The sequence below is a fragment of the Pleurodeles waltl genome, chromosome 2_1, assembly GCF_031143425.1.
Source record: "Pleurodeles waltl isolate 20211129_DDA chromosome 2_1, aPleWal1.hap1.20221129, whole genome shotgun sequence".
Lineage (NCBI taxonomy): Eukaryota > Metazoa > Chordata > Amphibia > Caudata > Salamandridae > Pleurodeles > Pleurodeles waltl.
The window spans coordinates 583156691-583182408 of NC_090438.1; the positions used below are offsets into that span (position 1 = coordinate 583156691).

General features: G+C 46.1%; 1 protein-coding gene across 4 annotated transcripts in view; it reads left to right on the plus strand.

The window, feature by feature from the left end:
* BBS9 (Bardet-Biedl syndrome 9) overlaps window positions 1–25718 on the plus strand; it is a 1749160-nt gene that overhangs the window by 834938 nt on the left and 888504 nt on the right. For all 4 annotated transcript variants that reach the window (XM_069215484.1, XM_069215483.1, XM_069215485.1 and 1 more), the window contains one exon: window positions 10747–10887. In XM_069215484.1, the coding sequence (XP_069071585.1) occupies window positions 10747–10887 (141 nt within the window). The remainder of the gene's footprint in view (window positions 1–10746; window positions 10888–25718) is intronic.

A 25718-nucleotide genomic window follows, 5' to 3' on the forward strand; every position in this document is an offset into this window, starting at 1 on the left:
ACTACATGTCATAACTGGAATATCTGTGCTTCTTACCCCCTCGGCTTCGAGCTCTCCACCTGTTTGATTAACCACCCATTTGGTGAGAGGGAGAGTCCTCTTTCTTTATGGGACCCCTTCTAGTCGTGGGCCTCCACCTGACCATCCCTTCCTCTGTAAAAAGATTTCTATAGGCTCATTGATGTTGCGTAAAAGGAGGACCCCTCAACCCATTACCTCTTTGTATTGGTTCTGGTTCCCTTCCCTCTCCTAGATGGGCGTTGACCCTCTGGACCACCTGTCTAAACATAGCTGGGCAGGACCTGTTTTGATTCCTTTTTTGTAAGCTCTCAGCCATAACCACCAACGGTCTTCTAGTGAGGAGCCACATTTCCATATGGGGCTGTCCTTGGCATCCGCATCCTAGTCAGACACAAGGGCTCCGCCCTTTTCACCCAATTGCAGACTTCATGGCATATTCTGCCTTCTCTTCCAGCTATATTTCCCCCCCAATTCACCAAGTTGGGCGCTCTGGGCTGACTCTGGCTCAAACTATTCCATCCCTGCCTGGTGGTGTGTCTGTTGTTAATATGCTGCAAATGTATAAACAGAGCTCGTATATGCAATGCGGCTTTTGTCATCAAAATTCTCACCAAGTTATTAGAAATGTACTGTTTTTGAAAACCTAATAAACCGATTCTGAGTTAAAAAAAATAAAAAAAATACACTATACCGTTGATGTTGTCCCAAACTCAAGTCAAGAGCAGTTTCTGGAGGCCACTATTTCTGAATTCTTTAGTGTTAGAAATGGAGTCTCTAATTGGCAGAGGTATGCACCCTGTCCAAGTAGGAACCACAATCCTAGTCAAGGTAAGTCAGATACACAAACTAAATTAACCTGTGCTTACCCTCTGGCAGTTAGGCCTACCTTAGAAGGTAATATGTAAAGTATTTATGCAGTGCTTAGCTGTAGTAACAGAGTGAATGACACCACAAAAATGACTCAACGCCAGGTTAGAAAAGTAGAGTCTTTATCTATGTAAAACACAACCAAAATGATAGAGATACACTAATTATATGATGCTGTATTCTAAGAGTGTTTTCAGATGTACTGACATTCGATTAATAAGCTTTGGACCAGTTCAGAAGCTGATGCGCTTCTATTAGGGTATTTACAGTATACCAGCTGTATGCAGACTGAGGGTTTCGGGGAAACCACTGGGACCTCGCGGGACCAGAGTAAACAGGAAGAGCCTGCTGTTAACTTTCTTGGTGGCCCGGGGCGATCACCAGCGTGCTCAGTGAGGGATTGCTAAGCAGGCCCTGCTGGGGTTTGCACAAGGAAGAGGAAGTAGCAGGTGTACCTCTGAGCAGAGCTACGGCTCTGTTCCCTTGCGGTTGCCTCTGCCTTTGTGGATGGCAAGACTGAGTGCAGCCTCACGGGGACCAGCGTCCAAGGGGATTCCTTCCCCAATTTCCCTCTACGTTGTAGGGGACTGAGCGTATGAGGCCGCTCCTGGTGTCGGCAGACCCGCTCCTCAGGGCCGGTGCTGCTAGCGAGCAGTTGGGTTTTCTGCTCCCTGACGGGAATTAAGGCCAGATACAGCAGCCCTGATAGAGATGTTTCAGGACCACGCACAGTGTACTGGTGTTCCTGCCTTTGTTCGACGGACTCAGGGAAAATGCACGGCGGCTGATGGGACAAGGTCAGTACTCCAGCGCAGTTGACATGAGTGGCTGCACGGTGTCTCTCTGCACCGCCATGTGAGTTTTTACTTGGTCCATACACTTTGGTTAACAGATGCTTTTGGGGCCCTTGGGATACCGCTGGGGAGACAATAGAGGGGCGCGGTCTCAGGGTTTCTCCATCTTCCCCTCTGCGGTAGCGCCGACAGGCCAGTCCAGCAGAACCCAGTGCTAGGTGGCAGTTCCTCCTGGCACCACAGCAGCTCAGGTGCAGCAGGCCAACACAGCAAAGCAGGAGCTAAGTGGCAGTCCCTCCTGTCAGTACAGCAGATAGTGTGTTGCAGGCCAACACAGCCAAGCAAGTGGTTAAGTGACATTCCCTCCTGGCAGCACAGCTCCTGGTAGTGAGAGTCTCCCTAGGACTGTGAACTGACTTGGTGGGGTTTGGAGTCCACCATTTATACTTTGATGCCTATGTTCTGGAAAGTTCAGAAACTTCCAGATCTTACTTTGAAGTTTACAGGATCCCTTTCCAGCCCTCCCCCAGCTCCAGACACTAGGCAGGGGGTATGCAGACCTTTGTGTGATGAGAGACACAGCCCTATTCAGAGGTAAGTGTCAGCTCCTTTCTCCCGCCTAGCCCAGGAAGACCCATCCACCTGGTGATGGGCCATTAATATGCTAACGCCTCACCAAAGTTCCCTTTGTGTGTGACTGTCCATTGGGAATGCACAAAGCCCAGCTGTCTTCTACCCCAGACGTGTAATCAAGGATGGGCAGAGGCACAGAATGGTTAAAGTAAGTAAAAAGAAACTTTCTTAAAGTGGCATTTTCAGACTTATAATTTAAAATACGACTTCACCATTAATTGTGAATTTAAATTGTGTGTAGAAGGACCCCAAATTCCAAATTTCTATCTCATCCCATTTGGAGATTATACTTACAAGATGTTTTAGGGCAACCCCAATGCTATTCTATAGGAGAGATAGGCCTTGCAATAGTAAAAAATGAGTTTAGCTATTTTTCACTACTTGGACATATTAAACTTAAAAAAGGGCATGTCCAACCATTTATATACACTGCACCCTGCCCTTGGGGGTGACTAGGGCATACCTTAGGGTTGACATACATGCCATAAAACGGTAGGTTTGGGCCTGGCAAGTAGGTACACTTGCCTGGTCGAGATGGCAGTTTAAAACTGCACACACAGGCTCTGCAGTGGCATGCCTGAGATATATTTGAGGGCTCCTGTATTGGGTGGCACAAGCAGTGCTGCAGACCCACTAGTAGCATTTAATTTACTGGCCCTGGGCACATGTAGTGCACTTTACTAGGAACTCAGAAGTAAATTAGATATGCCAATTGTGGAGAAGCCAATGTTACCATGTTTTAGAGGACAAAGGACTCGTCAGCAGTGTTAAAGTGCACAGATCCCCAAAGGCCAGAAAAATAGTTTCGAAAAACAGGAGTGTACATAGAGGGCAAAATGTTAGGGGGACCATACCAGTGATGCCAAGTCTAACACTTAGGCTGGGAGAGTGTGGGGGTGATACTGTAAGGAGACCTCAATATTGTTGTGAACATAAGAAGGAGAGGGTGCTGGCTAAAAAGCTTGGACAGGAGCATTGTCTGAAACGCAGAGGGACTGGTGCCACTCAATCCTAGTAGAAACATGGAAAGACACACACAAATATGAAACAGACTTCGATTCATTTTTTGACATTATGTATATCAGATGCTCCCCTTGACCGCTATCTCATCAGCGGATACCTTTGTGATGGGAAAGAACAGGTGACACAGTGCCAAATCCCAGCCCCAACCATTTGAAAATCTAACTGAGATGCTCAGAGCTTAGACACATGGTGTGGAAGATAAGTGCTAAGCTATTGAAAGACACTGTGACTGTGGTGGGCATAAAAACTTCCTCCTAGAATATGAAACAGGTGAGAAATTGGGTTGTTGGTTGAGGGGGAGTGCTCCACAATTCTTGTAAGGTAAATCACAAAAAGTCATAAATTAACCTGTGCATAACCCCCCCAGTATATTGGCACAAAATAAGTCAGGCTTAACTTAGAGGCAATGTGTAAAGTACTTATGCGGTACTTAAACAGTAATAAAGTGAAAATGCAACACAAGACAAATCCCACACCAATTTAGAAATATAGATGAACATTTATTGAATTATTTGACACTAAAGTGACAAAAAATCCTATCAGTAGAACTGGAGTTATGAATTTTAAAAGTTTAAAGTGTAAAATAGTTCCTCAAAGACTAAAGCGACAGTGGTGGACATCTGGTTGTGCGAGGCCAGGGAAAAGTGAGAGTATGGCCAACCTCAATGGAGAGTGGTTCAGATACAATAAGTGGATTGGGCCCGGTCGCTGCTTACCTTAGGACTTAGAAGAAATTTTGGAGAAAAAAAATGCTGGAGAATGTAACGTTCAGCAGGGCAAGGCAGCTGGTGGTGTCCTAGGAGCAGATGTCATCTGGGAGCCACTAGGGGAAGTTGTGTTGAGGATTTCTGCATCAGACTTAGGGCCTGATTTAGAGTTTGGCGGACAGGTTACTCTGTCACAAACCTGATGAATGTACCATCCGGGTTATTACTATCTCCATAGGTTATAATGGGATTTTAATACCGCGGGCGAGATATCTGTCAAGTTTGTGATGGAGTAATCTCCTTAGCCAAACTTTAAGTCAGTCACTTAGTCTCTTTTTTGGAAGTCAAAAATTTCTAGCAGGATGAAGCTGCAGGCTGTAGCCTAAGAGGACTCCACAAGGCCGGACACCCCTTCTGTGAGGTCCGCTGAATAGGATTTGTTGTTGGGGAGAAGAACGTCACAGAAGCTATTTTGAAGTTCAGCTGAGCAATGTACCATGAATAGATCGGCCAGCAGTTAGGTCCCAGTCTCCTCTTGGTTCTCAGTGCACTTATTAGCTGAAAACTTCTTATGTCCCAAGTTTGGATTTGGGCTACCTGGACACTTTTACTGCCACTTCCAAGGGTCTAGAAGCAGAGGGGCACCACTTGGAGGGTCAGTATTCACTCATGCTGGGTCCAGGTACTAGTTCAAGGTGTGTGGATCATTTTCTGTCCTTGAGGCTCTGATCATGAGGCCGCAAACTAGCCCTTAGAGTCACCCTGGAACTCCTGGATTCAAGCAGAAAAGCAGGTATCAAGCAGTAGGGAAGTCAATTGAAGGCACAAGGAAAGATTCAGGTCAGTCCTTTTGGTGTAGCAGGGCACTGTTCTGAAGTTCACACCAGGCCACAGGCAGTAGGATAGTCCACTGAGAGTCCTATGCAGGTCAAGAAGTGAACTGAGGGGTGGGTCTGAGAGTCCTAATTTTCTACCTGGTACCAGCATTGAAGTAGAAGAAACCGCTCAAGGTCCCCTGCCACAGAAGAGGCTGGAATTTCCTGCCTCCATGACCTGGTCCCAGGATGTCTGAGGGTACAAAAGGTTATTGTGAACTTCTTTGTGTGTGGACTGAGGCAGCTGCTTTCAAATTTAAGTCCTTTTAAAACAACCTTTGAATTGTGGCCATTGGGAGTTCTCTCTCGTCTTGATTTATTGATGGATCCTTTGCCAGCAAGGAGGCTTTATAGGATCAAACCCCAGTATTATTATAGATTGAAGTGCAAGTAGGGCTAGGCACAGCACTGCCCCACATCTTGACAACACCTGGTCCCTCCAATTGTGTGATTGTCTGGGAGAAATACACAAATGCCAGCTGCCAACCACACTTAGTCATGTGACCAAGGAACAGGCTGTAGGGACCAAATGGTTAGGACAAGAAACTGCCAACTTTCTAAAAGTGACAGTTTCATAACTGAATTAAAATACAACTTTACCATTAAAGAGAACTTTAAATTACAGTTCCTTCCTTACACACCAAACATATTTCTACCTGCTCCCAAGCAAAGGTTATCACTCATCAAATGCAATAGGATAACCCGGTGTGTTTTCTATGGAAGAGGTAGGCCACACAATAGTGAAAAATGAATTTGTGAGTTTTTCACTACCAGGACCTGTAAAACTTAAAAGTACATACCCAATTTATTTGAAATAATCTGCACCCTGCCCTATGGGCCATTTAGGACCTCCCTTGGGTGTAACTTGTATATATTAAAAAGGCAATTTTAGGCTTGGCAAGGAGCTTATTTTGCCAGTTCAAATAGGCAGTTAAAACTGCACGCAGGCTGCAGTAACGGGCCTGAGGCATGTTTAAAAGGCTACTTAAGTGGTAGAATAATAAGTGCTGCAGGCCCACTAGCAACATTTAATTTACCCTCCCTGGGTATGTGGTATACCACTTTACTAAGAATTTATAACTAAATTAAATATGCCATTCAGGGGTACGTCAGATTTACCATGTTTTAGGGAGTAAGCAGAAGCACTTTAGCACTGGTGCACAAATTCCCAAGGCCATCAAAAACAAAGTCAGCAATACGCGAGGGGAGAAGGCAAAAAGGTTTGGGGGGAACCACCCTACAGCTCATGGGTCTAACAGAGGTGATGAACAAGGGCTTCATTTGGGAGCCCATGAAGACTATCATCGGAGAACATTTCTTAGAGTAGGAGGTAAGCTTTAACAAAATTTGTCTTGCGGTGTACTCCGAACTAGAGAATGAGTTGGTGGCTCTTGAAGCATGGTGCCAATACATCGTACCCCAAAAGGCTTGGAGCGAAGTCATGATGCTGCTCAGGTATGTGCCTTATATTTAAATAACACTGAGGGGGTCATGATGACCCTGGCGGTGAGTGGAAATGTGGCGGTAGTACCGCCAACAGGCTGGCGGTACATACCGCAACATTATGAGAATGGCGAGTTGGCTGCAGCCAACTTGCCACTTCTCCACTCATACCGCCATGGCAGTATCAGCCGCTGGGCCGGAGATGTCATTCTCCAGCCCGGCGGCTGGCATAGTACAGCCGGCGGCATTATGAGTCTGCCTACCACCATAGTTTTTGTGGTGTTGCCATGGCGGTAGGCCCTACCAGTGACAGGGAATTCCTTTCCAGTCAATGGTAGGCGGCACCGCCACCCCCCCCAACACACACACACCTGTCTACCCCCAACCCCCTTTGATCCTCACACTCCCTCCACCCCCTCCGATCCTGACACTCACCCCCCCCCACACCCCTATGCACACCTGTAGACATGCACCACGCATACACCCAATCACAAACACTGGCATACACGCATTCTTCCAGACATGCTCGCACACATTCTTACACACAATCACACTGACATGCAGACACTCACTCACTTCACCATTCGTACACGCATTCACTCACGCGCATACACCCACGCAAACAACACAACACACACTGACGCATTCACACACACACTCACACCTCTCTCCCCTGTCAGTAGCCCGACTTACCTTTGTCAAGGAGGTCTTCCGGCAGGGAACTGGAAGAAGCAAGCACTGCTACCGCCAGCAGCACCCCGCCAGCAGAAAACTGCCAGGCCGTATCACAGGTCATGATATTGCTGGCGGTGTCCTACTGACGTGGCGGTGCTGGTGGTAGCTGCGCCAGCTTACTACCGTCCACCATTATGATCACTTCCGGATTTCTGCTCTTCTTGTGGTGGAGGTCTGGCAGTGATCATAATATGGCGGACTGATGCTAGCCGCGGTGACGGTATGTTGGCGGTCGTCACTGTGGTGGTAGGAGGCTTTTACCGCCATTGTTATAATGACCACCTGAGCGTTAAAAAGTGATGGATCGAATGCTTGAATTAATCTGTGCCACTGGTAATTACTCCTGCCCAAAACCCAGTCCATCATTATTTTGCACACCTTGCCTCCTGAGTTTGGACCCAACCATATACAAATCAGTCTTGACCTGGCTCCAGTGGGAACAGTCTAGCTCAAACAGCCAGATCTTCCCTGCACTGGAACACAAGCAACTTAGAACCAGTTTTTCCCTGATTAGGTCTCATCAGCCAAGTATACCTTAGTTTCAGTACTTAGTTCTCCATGGCAACTAGGAATGTGCCTCAAAGGGAATCTCTTTACAAATGAGTCCTCATCTTACTCTACCACAGCAGTGAAATGCAAGAGGGCTGTTGATAAATCAGAGAGATGCTGGTGTGGGGTGGAGGTGAAAGCACCCTATTACTGATCTTTTGGGACTGCTCCAAGTTAATGAACTGCTGGGAATAGGTGGTTTTGGTGATTGCAAAGTATAATACCTGGGGGTCATGCTCCTGTTGTATCCAGGGCAAATGGTCTTTCCATTGTCACCAAAGCACTGTGGCAAGCAGTAGCTGCCTACTGGAAGAGGGAAGTGGTAACAGCAAAGACAGAATGGACACACATGATGTGGCATTCCTTTGTCATTAACTAATTGATGGTGGCTAGTACCCGGAAAAATACGTTTGAGTCACACTGCCATCATATACTGGAAGAATGAGTTTGGAGATTTTCCATACTATCAATACCTCAGGCGGTCATTACCTTGAAGATGTACCAATTAATCTTGCAGATGTGGAAGGGAGAATCATGTAACCGTGGGCGCATCATGGTTAACTCTGGGCACAGATGCATGCATATGCAAATGGAGATTAAGATACAAGGATTCACAGACTATAAAGGAAAGAGAAAGCCATTTATAATCCCTGGGTAGTGCAGCGCAAGGATCTCAGAGGGATGGGTCCTAGGAGTTGTAGCGGGGTGGACTGCAGGATATGGAGATATTTGATGTGGTATTTAGGCTGCAAAGGTCATTTAGGGATTTTTTGAGCTAGGGGAGGGGCTAACAGTTCTTTCCCCCGAAACAGGTATGCTGTTAGTCTATTTGATCCTCGAAAATGCAATAAAACATTTAAACCTAAATACTTGTTCTTAAAAGTGTTTTGAGACACTGCCCCTGGAAGCAGTATATTTAATGGATGACCTTTTTAGATTCATACATGAAGTATTATTCATGGGTTGATTACTATCTATCGTAAGGTTCTCTAACCTTTGTAGGGGTCAGAGCACAGAATACGCTGGGCCAAAACAACATAAAATAGACGTGCAGCTTCCTGATGCTTACTCCTCATCCGTCCTGAGCTATCTTCAACACACATCCTTATGCACGAGCAACTCCATCGCGAGAAATATACAATGCCCTTTAGGCAATGTACTCACCCTGACATCGACTGGAGGAAGCAGGGGCTTTTTTGCAGTTTTTATTGCTTGAACTAGCCTAAGGGCATTACAGTGGTTTACGAAGAAACCAGGAGATGTTACACCTTTTCATAGCCTTTTTAGGCACAGGGAGAATACGCAATTTGCCTAGAACCACAGCATGTTGAGTCAAGGCCAGGACCTGAACCTGGATCCCGAGTTTCAAAATCAGTTCTGCTACTTAATAGGCCACATGTCCCCTCCATAGTAAGAATTCCTTTCTTTTTCTTGGCTGTCCCACCTACGGCATCATTCGCATCTGATTGCGCTTTTGAGGAACGTAGCCACTACCACAGTGATGTCAGGGGAAACGACAAGTAGAGTCTACTTTCGATAACGTGGCTTTTCTGAACACCTAGTACATTTACCAAAGGGTGGCTATGAAGTGAATGGTGTTTATAAGGAAAATGCCGAGCTTCAGAATGGAGCTACTGCTTGTTAGGGCGTGATAGACTCACGCAAGGTGTAATTTAGGAGTCCTGTATAAGACAAAAAGGAAGAGATGTATGATTCGAAACTGACATAGAGGGAGACTTTGTCTTTTTAATGCCCCCTTGCTGTGTGAGGGTTTTCAAAATCTACTTAGAAGCTCAGAAACTCCTCCTCTTGTGCTTTGGAACATTTCCAAAGAAGTATATTAATTCATCCAAATGCTAAGTAGTATTTGATGTATAAATTATTTCCATTTTATAGTAGTCATGTAATATTTCTAATAGTTTGCAGAAATGCGTTTACATCCTGTATATTTAATAAGGCATATAGGGAACCCCGCACTCCATAATTTCAAGTTTAGGATAACAACCATGTTATGCAAACCAATTCCTACATTTGGAATTATGACGTGCCAGGATTTGAGATTCCATTTTGGTTAAATTAAATGTCTCTTACAGGACATTTAGGAAATTTGCTGTACATCCACTTGAAAAACACTACGTTCACTGCAGGACTGTGTTTGTCCTTTAGTTTACGTTTTGTAGTTAATTTCAGGCCACTTTAAGACTGGCCAGATGGAAACATCTGGAATCGTGGTATTATATTTAATTCAACCTCACAAATATATTAGTTAAACTGAAACATTATTTGTTGAGACTAGCAATAACTTTGGCCTCTTCCGACGTGAGCATTACTACCATCAATTTAGATGATGTCAACCTTCAAAACCTGAGTTTACCTAAAATCTCAATCATTTAAGCATGGATTACCAGACCAAGCCAAGATTGTACCAGTGAGACACATGCACTCAGCTGTGTGCACTCCATGCTAATTCTGTGTACCTAAATGTTTTGAATTTGCTGGTAGAATTAATATCAGAAAATGCTGAATTTGACCAATGTATATGGCTTGACAGAAATGAATCACTGCTGTCAACTACTAAACCCACATTTATTATTATTAGAAGTGTCTCTGTAGCAGTAGAAACATTAAGACATGCCTAGAGGTTTTGGCATTTTCTACCTGCTCAGTGTAGGTCAAATTATGTTGAGAGTCTTTTTTTTTTTTTAGTTTAAACGAGTAGTGTCCTATCACAATTAATGCCTGTCTCAAGTTGTAGATGTTGTTTACACTCAAGGCGGTAGCACATGATAAAAAAAACAAATGATCGTAGTATATACAAAGGTCTTACATCATTCTGCTGTGTACGAACATCTAATTTCTTTAAAATTGTGGCTTTGTCATATGTGGGATTTTCCTTGTTGTCTGTATAAACATATCTACAGTGATACAGTTGTTTGATATTATCTCAGGGCTACTGGCCCATTTTCTTTGTGGATATGAATCCATACCTGTGTTTCCTTGCAATATTACTTCAACCTTCACAGCCCCTTTGTATGTCATGGAGTTTAAACAGACTCCCATTGATACAATCAAATAATGACATCTATGTTTCCTTTTCAGGGGTGCCTCGGGTGATTCAATGTAAATTTCGTGTCCCGCTAAAGTTGGTTTGCTTTCCTGTACAGCCTTCGAAAAATGCAAACCACAAATTAACCATTGATACCAACAAACCTCCTGTCAATCTTGCCAACCTCTTCCCAGGTAAGACTGCTTTTAACGTTGTAGCTTGTGCATCCAATATTATTGGAATTCATAATACATCCCTTGCGGGTGAGGTGTTTAATTAGGCAATTATCAAGCCAACATACACTTTTTGAATGTTCAAATAATACTTAAATAAGCGGAGTATTAATAATCTACCATCCGTTGTTGTTAGTATTAATAAGGGGGCTGTTGACATACGTTAAAGAAAATTGGAAATGTATTCTTTATTTGTTTACTTTATTATTTTCTATAGATTTTAACTTGATGAAGCTTTGCAAATGTACTATTTGTAGTCACGGAAATTTACCAATGCCTTAGAATTGGGTTGTACTCCTCCTCTGTACTTATACTGGTGGATTCTCAGCAAGGCACTGGGTAATATGTGCTAAGTAAACATACTCGAAATCGGCATTAGCGCATAAAACTATTGTTTTTACATTTTTCTCCACTGCGGTGTGTTGGAGAGGTTTTTCATAAGTTTGGTGACTGACGAGAATAATCTGTTGCAGATTTTGATAGATGGGGTTTCTAAACCAGAAATCATCCGACCGTTCAAAGGACACCTTTGAGCTGAGTTCCTCTGAGATTCTAAAATGGATGCATGACGTATTGGGTCATCAAATGTGTTTGATACCTGCAAGATGATGAGAGCAATCGTGTCTCGAGCTTCTGATGTAGGGCATTTGATTGGAGACAGAATCCTTGGTTTTTCTTTCTCCTCAATCAGACATTTCGTGTAGGAACTTGGAATGGCATCAGCCCACATATTGATCTTACCCAGAAGATTGGATTGCCTCCAGATGATAAGAAAGTGCTGAACCATGTCCATTAAATCTGCTAGAAATATGTTGCAAGCATCTTCTTTAGAGTTTGGTAGACTATTGCACATTTAAAATCAGGAGTTGTCCAGTAACACTTTTGAAGAGTCGATGCTTAATGATTCCAAGTATAGGTCAGCTAGCTCTGTGCCTCAGGTCTTTGATGAGTATGCTGTAACATCACAAAGGAGTGCTACCTTGTTTGGTGCAGATCCTTATTTAAGCAATGTTTCACTAATATGAATCTGTAATGACCAAATCAGAACCCTATACACAGCATTGTTGCCTGATGCCAGTGTTGAATAATAATGCTATATTTGGTTGCTTGTTTTCCTTGTTTTGGTGTTCTCCGTTACGTGAGAAATAATCATTAAAAATGTATTTTAAAAAACAATCTTTCACTAATCGTATGTATGTGAGAAGTGTATTCTGTCATAGACTCTCATTATGAACCTGGGAATATGGTAGGGAAAGTTCTGAAGCCTATAAAGAAACCGGGGAAGTACCATCATTTTATGTAGCGCAATCCGGCCCAGGATATTGAGGGGTAGTGACTGCCAATACTGGAGGTCCTCCCTGACTCTACGAGTTAAAGGCATCTTGTTAAGAGACCAAGCCAGCTCAGGTAAGAGTGCTACATGCACCCGAGATACCGGAAACTATTGCGTCTGATGGGAATAGCGTGCTGCCAATCAAAGCAGTCCCTGGTAGGGCTCAGTGGACTGACTGGGGTAAACTACCAGTCCTGACGCCTCTGGGAACAGTCCTAAGAGCTGCAGCACCCAAGGCCCACTGCTAGCCAGATTCGCTAAGAACACAAGTATATAGTCTGCGTATAACGCAATGCGGTCTTCCCTCCCAGTGGGCCAAGCCCACCCGTCAATCAGGGGATCTTCCCTTATCAGCTTCACCAAAACTTCATTGCCAGTGCAAACAGAATCAGGGAGAGGGGGCAGCCCTGAGGGGTTCCCCTACGGATGAGAGACAAATCCGATACCGCCCTGTTCACCTGCACCCGGGCTGTAGGATCAGAGTAGAGGAGCTCCACCAGGGCTCGGAACAGCAGAACATCCCCAGCACTCGTCAGCATCCCCCAGAGATAGGACCAATCCACTGTGTCAAACGCCTTCTTGAAATCAACCAGAAGGAGCGTCAGTGGAGGGGTCAAGAGGGCCCAGTTAGCCAGAGCCACGTGCAGTCACCTAATACAATGCCTAGTACTCCTAGTCGGCATAAAACCACACTGATCTGGGTGTACCAGTGAGGTAAAAACTCTCCTCAACCTAGCGACCAGCACTGTGGAGAGTATCTTATCTCTGTATTGAGGAGCGAGATGGTGCACAGAGTCCAAGGGTTCCACTTAGAGGTAAGACAGTGGCGAAATTAGATAATTCTAATGCTCTATTTTGTGGTAGTGTCGTCGAGCAGTAGGCTTATCAGAGGGTAGTGTTAACCATTTGTTGTACACACACAGGCAATAAATGAGGAACACACTCTCAAAGACAACTCCAGGCCAATAGATTTTATATAGAAAAATATATTTTCTTAATTTATTTTTAGAACCACAAGTTCAAGATTTAAAGTAAATACATAAAATGCAAGGTACTCCACACAGGTAAATTAGGAACTTTGAATTAGAGCAATAACATATACAGTTTTTGTTAAAATGGCAATAGGCTATTTTAAAAGTGGACACTGAAAAAATCAACAGTTCCTTGGGGGGGTAGGTAATGGTTAGATTGTCAAGTAAGTAAGACACTTACAAGTCTAAGTTCCTGGGCATAGGCAGCCCATCGTTGAGGGTTCAAGGTAACCCCAAAGTTACCACACCAGCAGCTCAGGGCCGGTCAGCTGCAGAGGTCAAAACAGTTCCCAAAACACATAGGTGCCTATGAAGAACAGGGGTGCTCCGGTTCCAGTCTGCCTACAGGCCTGTGTCTTCGGAGGGCAGACCCGGGGGGGGGGGGTTTGTAGAGCACTAGGGGGGACACAAGTAGGCACATAAAACACACCCTCAGCGGTACAGGGGCGGCCGGGTGCAGTGTGCAAAGCAGGTGTCTGGTTTTGTATAGGATTCAATGGAGGGACCCGGGGCCACTCTAGCGGTGCAGGCAGGGCACAGGGGGGCTTCTCAACTGGGCTAGGCAGAGGGTCGCCTGGGGTCACTCCTCACTGAGGTTCGGTTCCTTCTGGTCCTGTGGGCTGCGGGTGTAGTGCTTGGTCCAGGCGTCGGGTCCCTTGTTACAGGCAGTCACGGTCAGGGGGAGCCTCTGGATTCTCTCTGCATGCATCACTGTGGGGGCCCAGGGGTGTCGTCTTGGGCTACTCACGAGGTCGTAGTCGCCTGTGAGTCCTCCCTGTGGTGTTGGTTCTCTGAAGCTCCAGCCGGGGGCGTCTGGTGCAGAGGGTGAAGTCTCACGCTTCCAGCGGGAAGAGTGAAGTCTTTAGAAGTTGCAAGAAAGTTGCAAAGTTGTTGCTTGTTGTTGAGCAGAGCCGCTGCTCACGGGAGTTTCTTGGTCCTTAAGTTCAGGGCAGTCCTCTGAGGCTTCAGAGGTCGCTGGTCCCTGTTGGATGCGTCGCTGTTGCAGTGTTTTGAGTCAGGAGACAGGCCGCTAGGGCTGGGGCCAAAGCAGTTGTCGTCTTCCGTCATCTCTGCAGGGCTTTCAGGTCAGCAGTCCTTCTTCTTGTTTCAGGTTCAGGAATCTGATTTCCTGGGTTCGTGGGTGCCCCTAAATACTAAATTTAGGGGAGTGTTTAGGTCAGGAGGGCAGTAGCCAATGGCTACTGTCCTGGAGGGTGGCTACACCCTCTTTGTGCCTCCTCCTTGAAGGGAGGGGGGGCACATCCCTAATCCTATTAGGGGAATCCTCCAAACGTAAGATGGAGGATTTCTAAAGGCCGGGGTCACCTCAGCTCAGGGCACCTTAGGGGCTGTCCTGGCTGGTGGGTGGCTCCTCCTTGTTCTTCTAATTATCTCCTCCAGCCTTGGTGCCAAAAGTGGGGGGCAATGGCTGGAGGGGCAGGAATCTCCACTAGCTGGGGTGCCCTGTGGCGCTGTAACAAAAGGAGTGAGCCTTTGAGGCTCACCGCCAGGGGTTACAGTTCCTGGAGGGGGAGGTGAGAAGCACCTCCACCCAGTACAGGCTTTGTTCCTGGCCACAGAGTGACAAAGGCACTCTCCCCATGTGGCCAGCAACTTGTCTGGTTGTGGCAGGCTGACAGAAACTGGTCAGCCTAACACTAGAATTCGGATTGGTACTGAGGGGGCATCTCTAAGATGCCCTCTGGTTGCATTTTACAATAAATTCCATACTGGCATCAGTGTGTATTTATTGTGCTGAGAAGTTTGATACCAAACTTCCCAGATTTCAGTGTAGCCATTATGGAACTGTGGAGTTCGTGTTTGACAAACACCCACACTATATACTCTTTATGGCTACCCTGCACTTACAATGTCTAAGGTTTTTCTTATACATTATAGGGGCATAGTGCTCATGCACATATGCCCTCACCTGTGGTATAGTGCACCCCGCCTTAGGGCTGTAACGCCTGCTAGAGGGGTGACTTACCTATGCCACAGGCAGTGTGAGGTTGGCATGACACTCTGAGGGGAGTGTCATGTCGACTTAGTATTTTTCTCCCCAGCAGCACACACAAGCTGTGAGGCAGTGTGCATGTGCTGAGTGAGGGGTCCCCAGGGTGGCATAAGACATGCTGCAGCCCTTAGAGACCTTCCCTGGCATCAGGGCCCTTGGTACTAGGGGTACCATTTACAAGAGACTTATCTGAGTGCTAGGGCTGTGCCAATTGTGGAAGCAGAGGTACAGTTTAGGGAAAGAACACTAGTGCTGGGGCCTGGTTAGCAGAGTCCCAGCACACTTTCAATCATAACAGGAATCAGCAAAAGGCCAAAAGTCAGGGGGTAACCATGCCAAGGAGGCATTTCCTTACAGCGGTACTCTGACAAACTCCGCGATGGGGGATTCGTCTTGGGAATTACCACAATAGTGGCCCTGGTCGAGCCCCGGAGGGAACCCCCGGTCTTCTCCCCTTCCTCAAACACGGCTAGCAAGTGAGGGGCGAGTGCATCTCGAAACATGCTGTAGAGCTCAGCTGGGAACCCATCAGGGCCAGGGGGCTTACCTGCCGCCAACTCGGATATAGCGGTTCCAATTTCCTCGAGGCCTATAGGCTCATCGAGGTCCTGTCTGTCCGCCACCGAGATCCTCAGAAAGGATACCTCCTTTAACAAAGGGGCATCTCTCTCGACTGGGGGTCTAGGGCGCTCCGTGTATAGTCTTGCGTAGTAGGCGGCAAAGCTCTGCGCAATCTCGCAAGGTGATCGGGAAACAGCTCCTGATTCGTCAACGATTTCCGGAATGACTCTCCCTGCCATCGGGCCTGTTGCAAGCCAGTGCAAAAGCTTGCAATTTTTGTACCCCCCCATCCATAAACCTGAGCCACAGAAGCCCGCAACATGTGCTTTGCAGTCTCAAGAATAACATGTCTAATCTCTTGTCGGACCAGGGCGAACTGCCTCGTGACAGCTTAATTATTGGCCTCAGTAAGTTGGCCCTCCAGGAGCATCGCCTGGGCCTCCAGCACCGACGCCTTCGACGCCTTCTGGCTACATGCTCATTCCCGCACGCGAAGGAGATGTCTGGCATGCCTCCTAAGAATGGACTTGCAGGCAGCCCAAATTGTACCTGGGGACGACACCAAGCCAGGGTTAAAAGAAAAGTATTCTGACAGTGGATCTCCTATAGCCTGGACATAATCGTTATCCTGAAAATACCAGGCATTGAGCCGCCACATCGGGGGTCTACCCACATCAATATTATCCAACCGGAGCAGGAGCGGCGCATGATCCGAGACCCCTTGTGGGAGCATTTCCACCCCGTGACTCGAAGTACGTCAATGGCCAGAACAAGAAAGAGGTCTATTCTGGCAAGAGTGTGATGTGCTGCTGACGTGTGGGTGTACTGCTGCAAGCGGGAGTGCCATATCTGCTAAGCATCACAGAGACCGAGGGCCTCCACCCATTTAAGTAGCCCCGCCGCTCTGGCAACTCGAGTCGAGGATAAAGGCCCGGTAATATCCAACTCTGGGTTCATTACGGAGTTTAAGTCACCCCCCCCAAATAGTCAGCCCCTGGGGAAGCCCTGCCACCACATCCCAAAGGGTCACAAGAACACTGCAGCGCACCTGGAGGAGTATAAATGCTGTGGATATTGATGGGGCGCCCTCCTAGCAGTCTGGAGACCACCACGTACCAGCCCTGCGGATCCGAGCAGGACGTAGCAACCACTATTGGTAAAGAACGGTGCAGCAATATGGTCGCCCCAGCGAGCCCCTGGAAAAACCTGCATGATAGACCCTGTCGTATCCCCCTCTCATCAGCATGGGGCACCGAGTACCAAGCAGATGGGTCAACTGAAGTAGAACCACTGACGGGGCGAATCGATGGAGGGTGCTGAACTCCACTGACCGTTTGATTTTATCCAGGTGCCCATTTACGTTCCAGGATAGAACCCGCTTGGCTGACTCGGACATAAGTAAGGGATCAGTGATAGTGTGTACTGTGCACCCATCGGACGTCCCCTTCGTGACCCGTTGAACCAACCCTGAAAAGTATAACACTGAATCAACCATAACAAACTACAGCTGAACAACCCCCTAACCCCTCCCAAATGCCCGCTCCCCATACTTCCACCCCAGAAGCATCTGTCGCCCGAAACAGTAGAAACAGAGTGTCTACAGTAGGTGTGGAGTGGTGGACCTCTCCATTTAGTCGGAGTTCTGCAATGTGGCCATCCGCTGCCCCATGCCTCGCGCCCAGGGGGGAGCGCTGGCTCTTACTCTCCCAATTACACAAAGTACACACAGGTCAGAATCAGGAGAGCAAGGGAAATTGGCTCAGGCGCTCCCCCTCCACATCTGAAGCAGGCCTCTTCTCCTCAGGGCCATCGGTGCAGTCTCCCCCCAGAGGGAGCCAAGTCCGACCATACATCCTCTGCCGAATCGCCGCGGAGACGGCTCATCCTTCTCTGACTGGACCGGGTATGCCTGTGGCTCCTCTGCGCTCCTGGTGAGCCAGCTGAACCAGTCGCTGGTGGGCCACCCCCCGCCCCTCCCTCCTGGCTGGGGAGGGCTCCTCCTGGTCACTCGCCGTTCCTCTGTGAGCCACTCCCACGCAGCCTCCGGTGAGTAAAAAAAAAAAAAAAAAAAAAAAGGATTTCCCATCCATCAGGACCTTTAGGCGCGGGAAAGAGGAGCATGTATGTCAATTGCATTGCCCGCAGCTTCTGCTTGACTCCCTCGTATAAGCGGTGCCTGGCCTGCACCTCACGGGTGTAATCCGGGAATATCATGATCCTGTGGTTGTCCCAGCGAAGGTCCGGCCGGGCACTCGCCTCACGAAGAAGGACATCCCGGTCCTTGAAGTTGAGGAATCTTGCAATTACCGGCCGCCGGGGCGCCTGAGCCCTGTGGGCATGCTCTATGGCAAACCCGGGGGACAGCCGCTGATCTGGGACCCACGATCTAACCAACACTCCAGGAAGTCAATCGCAGAGCTTGCCTCCACACCCTCCGGGAATCCCACGAAGCACAGGTTGTTGCGCCTGGAGCGGTCTTCAGCATCTGGGCCGCACGCACCAGCCTCACACGGGAGAGCCCATCCACGGCTCCACCACGGGCTCTGTGTAAAGCCGGGCCCCCAGCTGCCACCTCGCACTCCTACAGGCGGGAGCCCCAGCTGGGGAAGTGAAGGCACAGGGACAGCGGGGCTCTTGTCAGCGGATGACGGAGGGGTCCGGAGCACTCTTAGAGTGTGACCGCCATCTTGACGCCCGTAACCACGCCCTCTTCTGTAGTTTTTCGTGTATAAAAAGTTACATTGTTACTGAACATTTCATGTAGCTGTAACATCACTCTAACCTTTGTTTTTTCCAGTGAATTTCTAGGTTTTTTTTTTAAACATAAAGTCATATTTTACTACCATATGTTTTGGGTGTGATCTGTAAAGCGGGGGCAGAGAAAAAAGGGGGGTCCTAAAACACTTTTTGCCAATTTATTTTTGCACAAACTTTATACACAGCTGCAGCTCAAACTGCAAAACAAAGTTACACCAAATTTGTCAGAAAGCTAGATAATGGTTCAGAAAGACTGCTTTTTGTGTTTTGGTGTAAATCCATTCAGTAGTTTTGGAAAAATGAAGGTTCAAAAATTGTATATATCAAACTACAGAGAATCCATGGATCCGACAGATCTCATCCTGAGATCACTTTGGCTGCCACCATCGCAACTAGGAAGTGGTGGTTGCCATAGTAGTACTCTAGTCCTGGTCCCCCCACCCAAAAAAAGGCACAAAAAAAAGACACAGGGTAGGGATAACCTCTAGGCCTGGTGGTGGGGTCTCAGAGGGACTCCGCCTGGGATAAAAAATCACTGTCAGATCCCTTGGGATTGGTTTATTGACCTGACCGCAACAGCAGTCCTTCTGCCCCAATGCAGAAATGAAAGGCAAAACTTTGAGCTTCCTCAGTAACATCCACACCCTGTCCAGCAACCTGCCCAGTCTTTTTGAGGATTGGATGCACAGCCCAGAAAGCTGAGTACTAATGTGCTGCCCAGCACCCAACCCAGAGGGCTGCTGCAGCCTCGAATCCCCTTTAGTATTTCCTCCGTCCAGCACAGCCATTCTGCTGATGACAGAATCAGGTACCACCTGCCCCAGTGGTCAGTGATTACATTTAACAAATGGTCAGATTGTAGGGGTACACCCTACCATCTGTAGAAACACTTCAGTCTCTCCTACCATCTGAAGAACAGCTGACAAATGACCATCTCTCCTCACTCCGTCAGGAAGTGCAGGCTCTTTTGCCCAAAGGAGCCATCAAGGTGGTGCCCCAACTGGAAGTAGGGTGTGGTTCTTATTCTCCCTACTTTCTGGTGCCAAAAAAGGACAGGGGCTTCCACCCCATACTAGATGTGTGTCCTTTCAACTTATTGAGGAATGAGTAATTCACAATCCTCACATTGGCGCAGATCCTATCTGCCCTGGATCCCAGAGACTGGATAGTTGTGCTAAACCTGCAAGATGCATATTTCCACATCCCCAACTTGCCCACCCACAGGCGCTACTGGTGTTTCACAGTGGACCACATGTATTCCCAGCTCGTTGTGCTTCCCTTTGGCCTCACCAGTGCCCCTTGGGTGTTCAGGATAGGTGGTGACAGCACATCTGCAGAGGTCAGGGGTTCCAGGTTTCCCGCTACCTCAATGACTAGCTGTTGATGGGCGACACGCCCCCGGCAATCGTCTCCAACCTCTAAACTATGGCAAACCTTCTGCATGCACTGGGGTTCACTATCAGCATACCAAAGTCACACCTGACCCCTTCTTCGACGCTCCATTTCATTGGAGCCATTCTGGACACAGTGCAGTTCCATGCCTTTTCTCTGGAGCGGCGAGTCTGGTATATTCAGGCTATGTTTCCATTGTTTCAGCCTCTAGCCTGGATTTCTGTTGGAATTACTCTGAGGCTGCTGGGTCTCATGGCCTCCTGCAATCTGCTGGCATAGCTTGACTGATAGCACATGCAGACTTTCAACTGGGATCTGAAGACCCAGTAAGTGCAGCATCAGGGAATCTTTCCGACCTGGTCCAGATATCGGAGGGAACTTCAAAAGATTTGCAGTGGTGGCTGACCCCTCTCCCTTTCCCACCCAGAGTTCACAATAGTGACAGATGCATCCCTCCTGTGTTGGGGCAGCCACCCGGGGAGGTGCAGATCAGGGAACTCTGGTCTCTGGCGGAGTTTCAGTTTCCACAACAGTTTGTTCGAGTTGAGGGCTATTTGCTAGGCATTGAAAGCCTTCCCTTTGTCTATTCCAGGGAAGGCTGATTCATATGTTCATGGACAACATCACCGGCATGAGCCATTGCAAAAAGAGGGTAGGGTAGGGTCATGGATCTTGTGCTAGGAGGATCTTCTCCTCAGGACTTGGCAGGGCATCTTCCTGGCCATGCAGCACCTGGTAGTCTCCCTAAATGCCAGGGTGGACAAAATCAGTTGTTGGTGCCTCAAGGATCACGAATGCCAGGCACATCCTGAGGTGGTGCAAGGTCTCATTGGTAACTGGGGATAACCTTGGCTTGATCTTGACCATCAAAACAGATTTGCTGGTGGCAATTACATCAGCCAGGAGGGTAAGTGAGCTTTGGGATCTCTCAGTTCACCCTCTGTACACCAATTTCTTCCTGGACGAGCTGACGCTACGAACGTGTGCCTCTTTCCTCTCAAAGGTGGTTATCCCCTTTTATATTGGCCAAAGCATACCCCTGCCTGCTTTGTACGATCTGCCTCATCCCTCCAATGAAGACCTTAAGAGAGCTAACTCTTTCTATACTGATCACACCAAAAACCATCTGATGGATGACCCATACATCATTGGGTCCACCGGAGTGAAGAAGGATAAGGCTGTGCAGAAACGGACCATCTCCCTATAGACAGTACTCCGCATAAACATCTGGTACTAAGTGGCAAAGAAGCAACCCCTTGAGGCGTTTTATCAACAATGATGCCTACGATCCAGTCGAATTTTGGGCTTTTGCTTCCAAACAACATAACCTTTGTTTTATTGTTTATTTGTAATTTGTTGTCAGTGTTGTAATCTTTAAGTCGTGAAAGCTATCAATGTAAACGTATCTGTGTAGTTAAAAGAATGACAAGATCATCTGTATATGCCAAAAAAGGAATCTACCTGTTAGCTAGTTTAGGTGTATGTCCATTGCTATGGAGGAGCTAGATTGAATATGTAAATAGTAAATAGCAGAGGCGCAAAAATGCATCATTGTTTTAACCCGTTACGAGTAAAAACCTTTGGTGTCCAACCCTTTTCCTCGGGCAGTTTTACCCTATCCCATGTGTCTAGATGTAATTCAGTCAGAAGTTTCAGTAATCCAGGTTCCAGGCCCCAGCCATATAATTTAAACCAAAGTCAATGCCTTTCGACCTTATCAAGTGCGGTGAACAATGTACAGTGCAGGCAAAAATGTTCTTAGATTTAGAAGAGATTGTCCTTTGAGCCAAATTTGATAAGACAATATTATCAGAGATTAAACCTTTATGTCTGAAGTCCGTCTGATAGAAAGGTAACAGGTTAGCGCTTTAAACCCAGCATTCCAGAGATGATTGGAAATATTTAGCAAACACTTTCCCAACTGCTTTTAGTAAGCCATTCAATAGGCGACTGCCTGGCATATCCTTAGCGCCTCTCTTAAAAATCGACTCAAATATGGAGACTTTCCGTGATGGTAGAGCCAATTTTATTACTGTATTAAAAGAAATGTGGGGAGGGGGCAGCACGAGTCTTCAGCACTCGGCATTTAGCTTCATGATAACTGTTCACAATTCTTTAGTACCGGGTGAACGAATGGTATTGGTTTCTATGAGACCTTTGGTTACTTGTTCTAAAGTCAAACATCACTATCACTTTTAGTAGTTAAATCCAGAGTGAATGAAGTTGATCTATTATGACCACGCAAATTGGATAGATAAAATTTCTAAGTTTTGTATGGTCTATAATAGTCTCAACTTTTTTGTTTGAGTTTACACCTAAGCCGATTATAGACTAGGGTTTGAGTGTATTTCTTGTAACTATAGACATGGACTTCCATACACATGGTGTCCTGATTTGTAACTTTAAGTGGAGCAATTTTCAGTTTTTGCATGTTTTTATATTCTGATCTGTTAATATAGTCCACCTTTTCTTTAGTAGCTGTCGTTTTTCTTAATCTTTTTTTTTTTTTTTTACTATTGTATAGTACTGCATGTCAGTTTCTGTCTTTCCATGGCAGTACGGATTAAATTAAATTTACCAGAAAAGAAAGCCTATTATAGACCATGGTTTGCATGCAATTCTTGTGATTATAGATTTGTGGAGTTCGGTCTTTCCATGGCAGTACGGATGGTATTAGATTTACCAGAAAAGAACTCATGTATTTGTTCAAGGAATATAGTACACTGAGTGATGTCAAAGAGAAATCAATAGTTCCACTGTCAGTGAATTGAGTACATTTCATAATGAATTGTTGATCCCATAGTTTTAATCTTTTCATGTTAAATGAGGGGCTCCACGTTATGTTTGCCTCTTCCCACTGTAATTCTGTCCTCTGTTACCTGTTTAAGTACCTAGATCTTATGAGGAAATGTGACCTACAGATGGTAGTGAGTCCTTTCAGTTCTGTTTATGATTTTAAAATCCAGCAGTTTGTCGAATTCAGTGATGTGTTGAAAAGTAAAGTCAGTGATGGATTTATTTTATCCGCACCATTGTATGGGTTGGTATTTAGCATGTCTCCCATTGAGATGCCAAAAGCCTGGGTCTTGGAGTGTTGTGCAATCAGTTTTCCATGTCAGGTTTGCTTTCTTGTTATGACAATTGGTTAAAGGATTTTGTAGATTGAATCAACTGTGGCTTTATCTTTATTCTCTGGATTTGCAAGAAACAGTTGTTAAAATCACCTGTTATGGCAGTGGTTGTAATAGTTATTGAAGTGAATATAGTTTCAATCTAGCTGATTAATAATGAGTGATATGATGTATTTTTTGATTGAAGACTAAGGACTGGTACCTTACCTTACTTACTGCATCTCATTATTCCCTGCCCCCTCCCATCCTCCTCCCGTGCCCCCTCCTACTTTCTTTCCACTATATATAGGGGAAACGGTTGTACTGTTTTACTCATGTCATTCTGCATTGTTTATTCAGTGTACTTGTTCCTGTTTCCTGTATTTCCTTCCCCCTCAGAAAACAAAATTAACAAAGGTTGCAAGAAAAAAGTGATTGACTAAAATCCAGTAAACATCAGTGTTGAATGTCAGGCGTTTGGTGTTAATATGAATCATATCATTAAGGTGGAGTTCTCCCACCCATCTGATCATCTGATGTAAAATAAATTGTTAAGGTTCCATTCCCTGTTCATGAGCAAAGCCAGCAATCTCCCTGATCTTCAGATATCCCTGGACTTTTGTGTTTGAACTGTACCATGTATAATCTTTAACTCCATGTCAGCCACCTCATTTAAGGCTTCTAAAGCAGTGTGTACAGTGGAAGATGACGCTGTGCTGGAGTTTCATTTTGTGTGATTTTCCTTAAAGTACATTTCTACTCTGACAAGATTAGCCTTTAACATTTTGAGCATTCCAGTTTAATTCCAGAAGTAGAGAAAATCCACCTTAAGGCTATTTCATTATGAGTTACAATCCCTTATACAATGCCAAATCCCATACCAAACTGTGAGTTTTACCATGGCACTGTCTATGGTATTCAGGCCTTCCCATCATCCATCACTGCATAACTGTAAGCAGACTTGTTCTTTGTAACATCCCTTTCTTCCACCCACCCCTCACACTGAAATCCCACAGGCCATTCTCATTAGCTGTTAATATAGAGCAAGGGGTATTGTTCCTGGTCCCACCTCTAGATAGCTCTCCCCTCAAAAACAATCAGTTGACGTTGGGACATCTGGCTACACCTGGCCAAAGGGTTATCCTATAACACAATTATATTGAAGCCTCTTGTGTATTCTCATACATGAAGAGTTACTTATATTCACAGTTCTTGGTTGTTGGACTTGGCCCTCCCAGCAGGATCCCTTCTCAAACGTATTACCTTCACCCCTTCTATTTTCTTGATTAGTTTTTTGGGCATTAGGTCCATGGCCTTTACTACTGCTAACCAGTGCTAATGTGGTTGTGCTCTCTCTCTAAAACATGGTAAAATTGGCCTACAGTTGATTGGCACATTTAATTTACCTCTAAGTCCCAAGTACATGGTACTACATGGTTTTCAGGACCTGTCAATCAAATGCTGTTAGTGGGCCTGCAGTTGATATTGTGCAATGCACTAAAGTAGCACTTTAAAACTTATCTCAGGCCTACCACTGCAACCTATAAGTACAGTTTTAAACTTCCATTTTTATCTGGCAACATAAACCTTGTGCCAAGCTCAACCCTTCCTTATTAATACATGTAGGTCATTCCAATGGTAGGCCCTAAACAGGGTGCATTGTATTCAGAAATTAGGAGATGTGTTTTTAGGTTTGTATGACCTGATATTGAAAAACTCTTACATTTGTTTTTCTCTACTGTAATGCCCATCTCTCCCTCTGGATAACATTGGGTTACCTTTTTACATTTAATATATTTGGCTTCATTTTGATTGGGAGTAGGTACAAATATCATGTTTGGACTCAAACTAATTGTAGTTTAAACTCCTCTTTAAAGGTAAAGTCAAATTTTAAGTTACAGTTCTGAAAATGACACTTTTGAGGAGCTGGCATCGTCTTAACCTAACCATTTGGTGCCTGGTGGAAGTGTCCTGACACTAGTCTTTTGTCACCCCAGACTACTTGGAACCTTGATGGTGGAAGGGAAGATCTTTCCAGAACCAGATGTAGCAGTATCCTAGAAGATTCCCCCACTTCAAAGGTTGGCATCAGGTACAAATATTGTATCCTCAGAACAACTTTTCAGTACACTCCTGGACCTGTGGATGTTACAGAAGGGCTTCTTTGTTCCTCAGAGGAGTGCCTTGCTGTAGAGGCCTGCTTTGTCCCCCAGAGCACTGTCCTCCTGCTTGAGGCCTGCCCTGTTCATCAGAGGACTGTCCTGCTGCTTGAGACCTGCCCTGCTCTTTGAAAATGGAGACTGGACCTGCTCCCTTCATCCCTGGCTAGCTGGGTGAATCCACAGTTAATTGGCTGACTTCCTGCTCTGGGCTACAGGGACACAACAAGCTCCAGAGGCCTCCCTGCAACTGCCTAGCTGATCTGCTGCACTGGACCTTCCTGGATCTGCAAATGGACTGGCCTGACCCCTATTTACCTCTTCTAGAATGAGTCCCTGATGCCCAAGAGGTGCCTTCTCAGGTCCTAGACCCTTGACTGGCATCAGAGTGCATTCTTCATCAAGAAAGTGAAGAATCGTGAAGTTTTAGGCGCT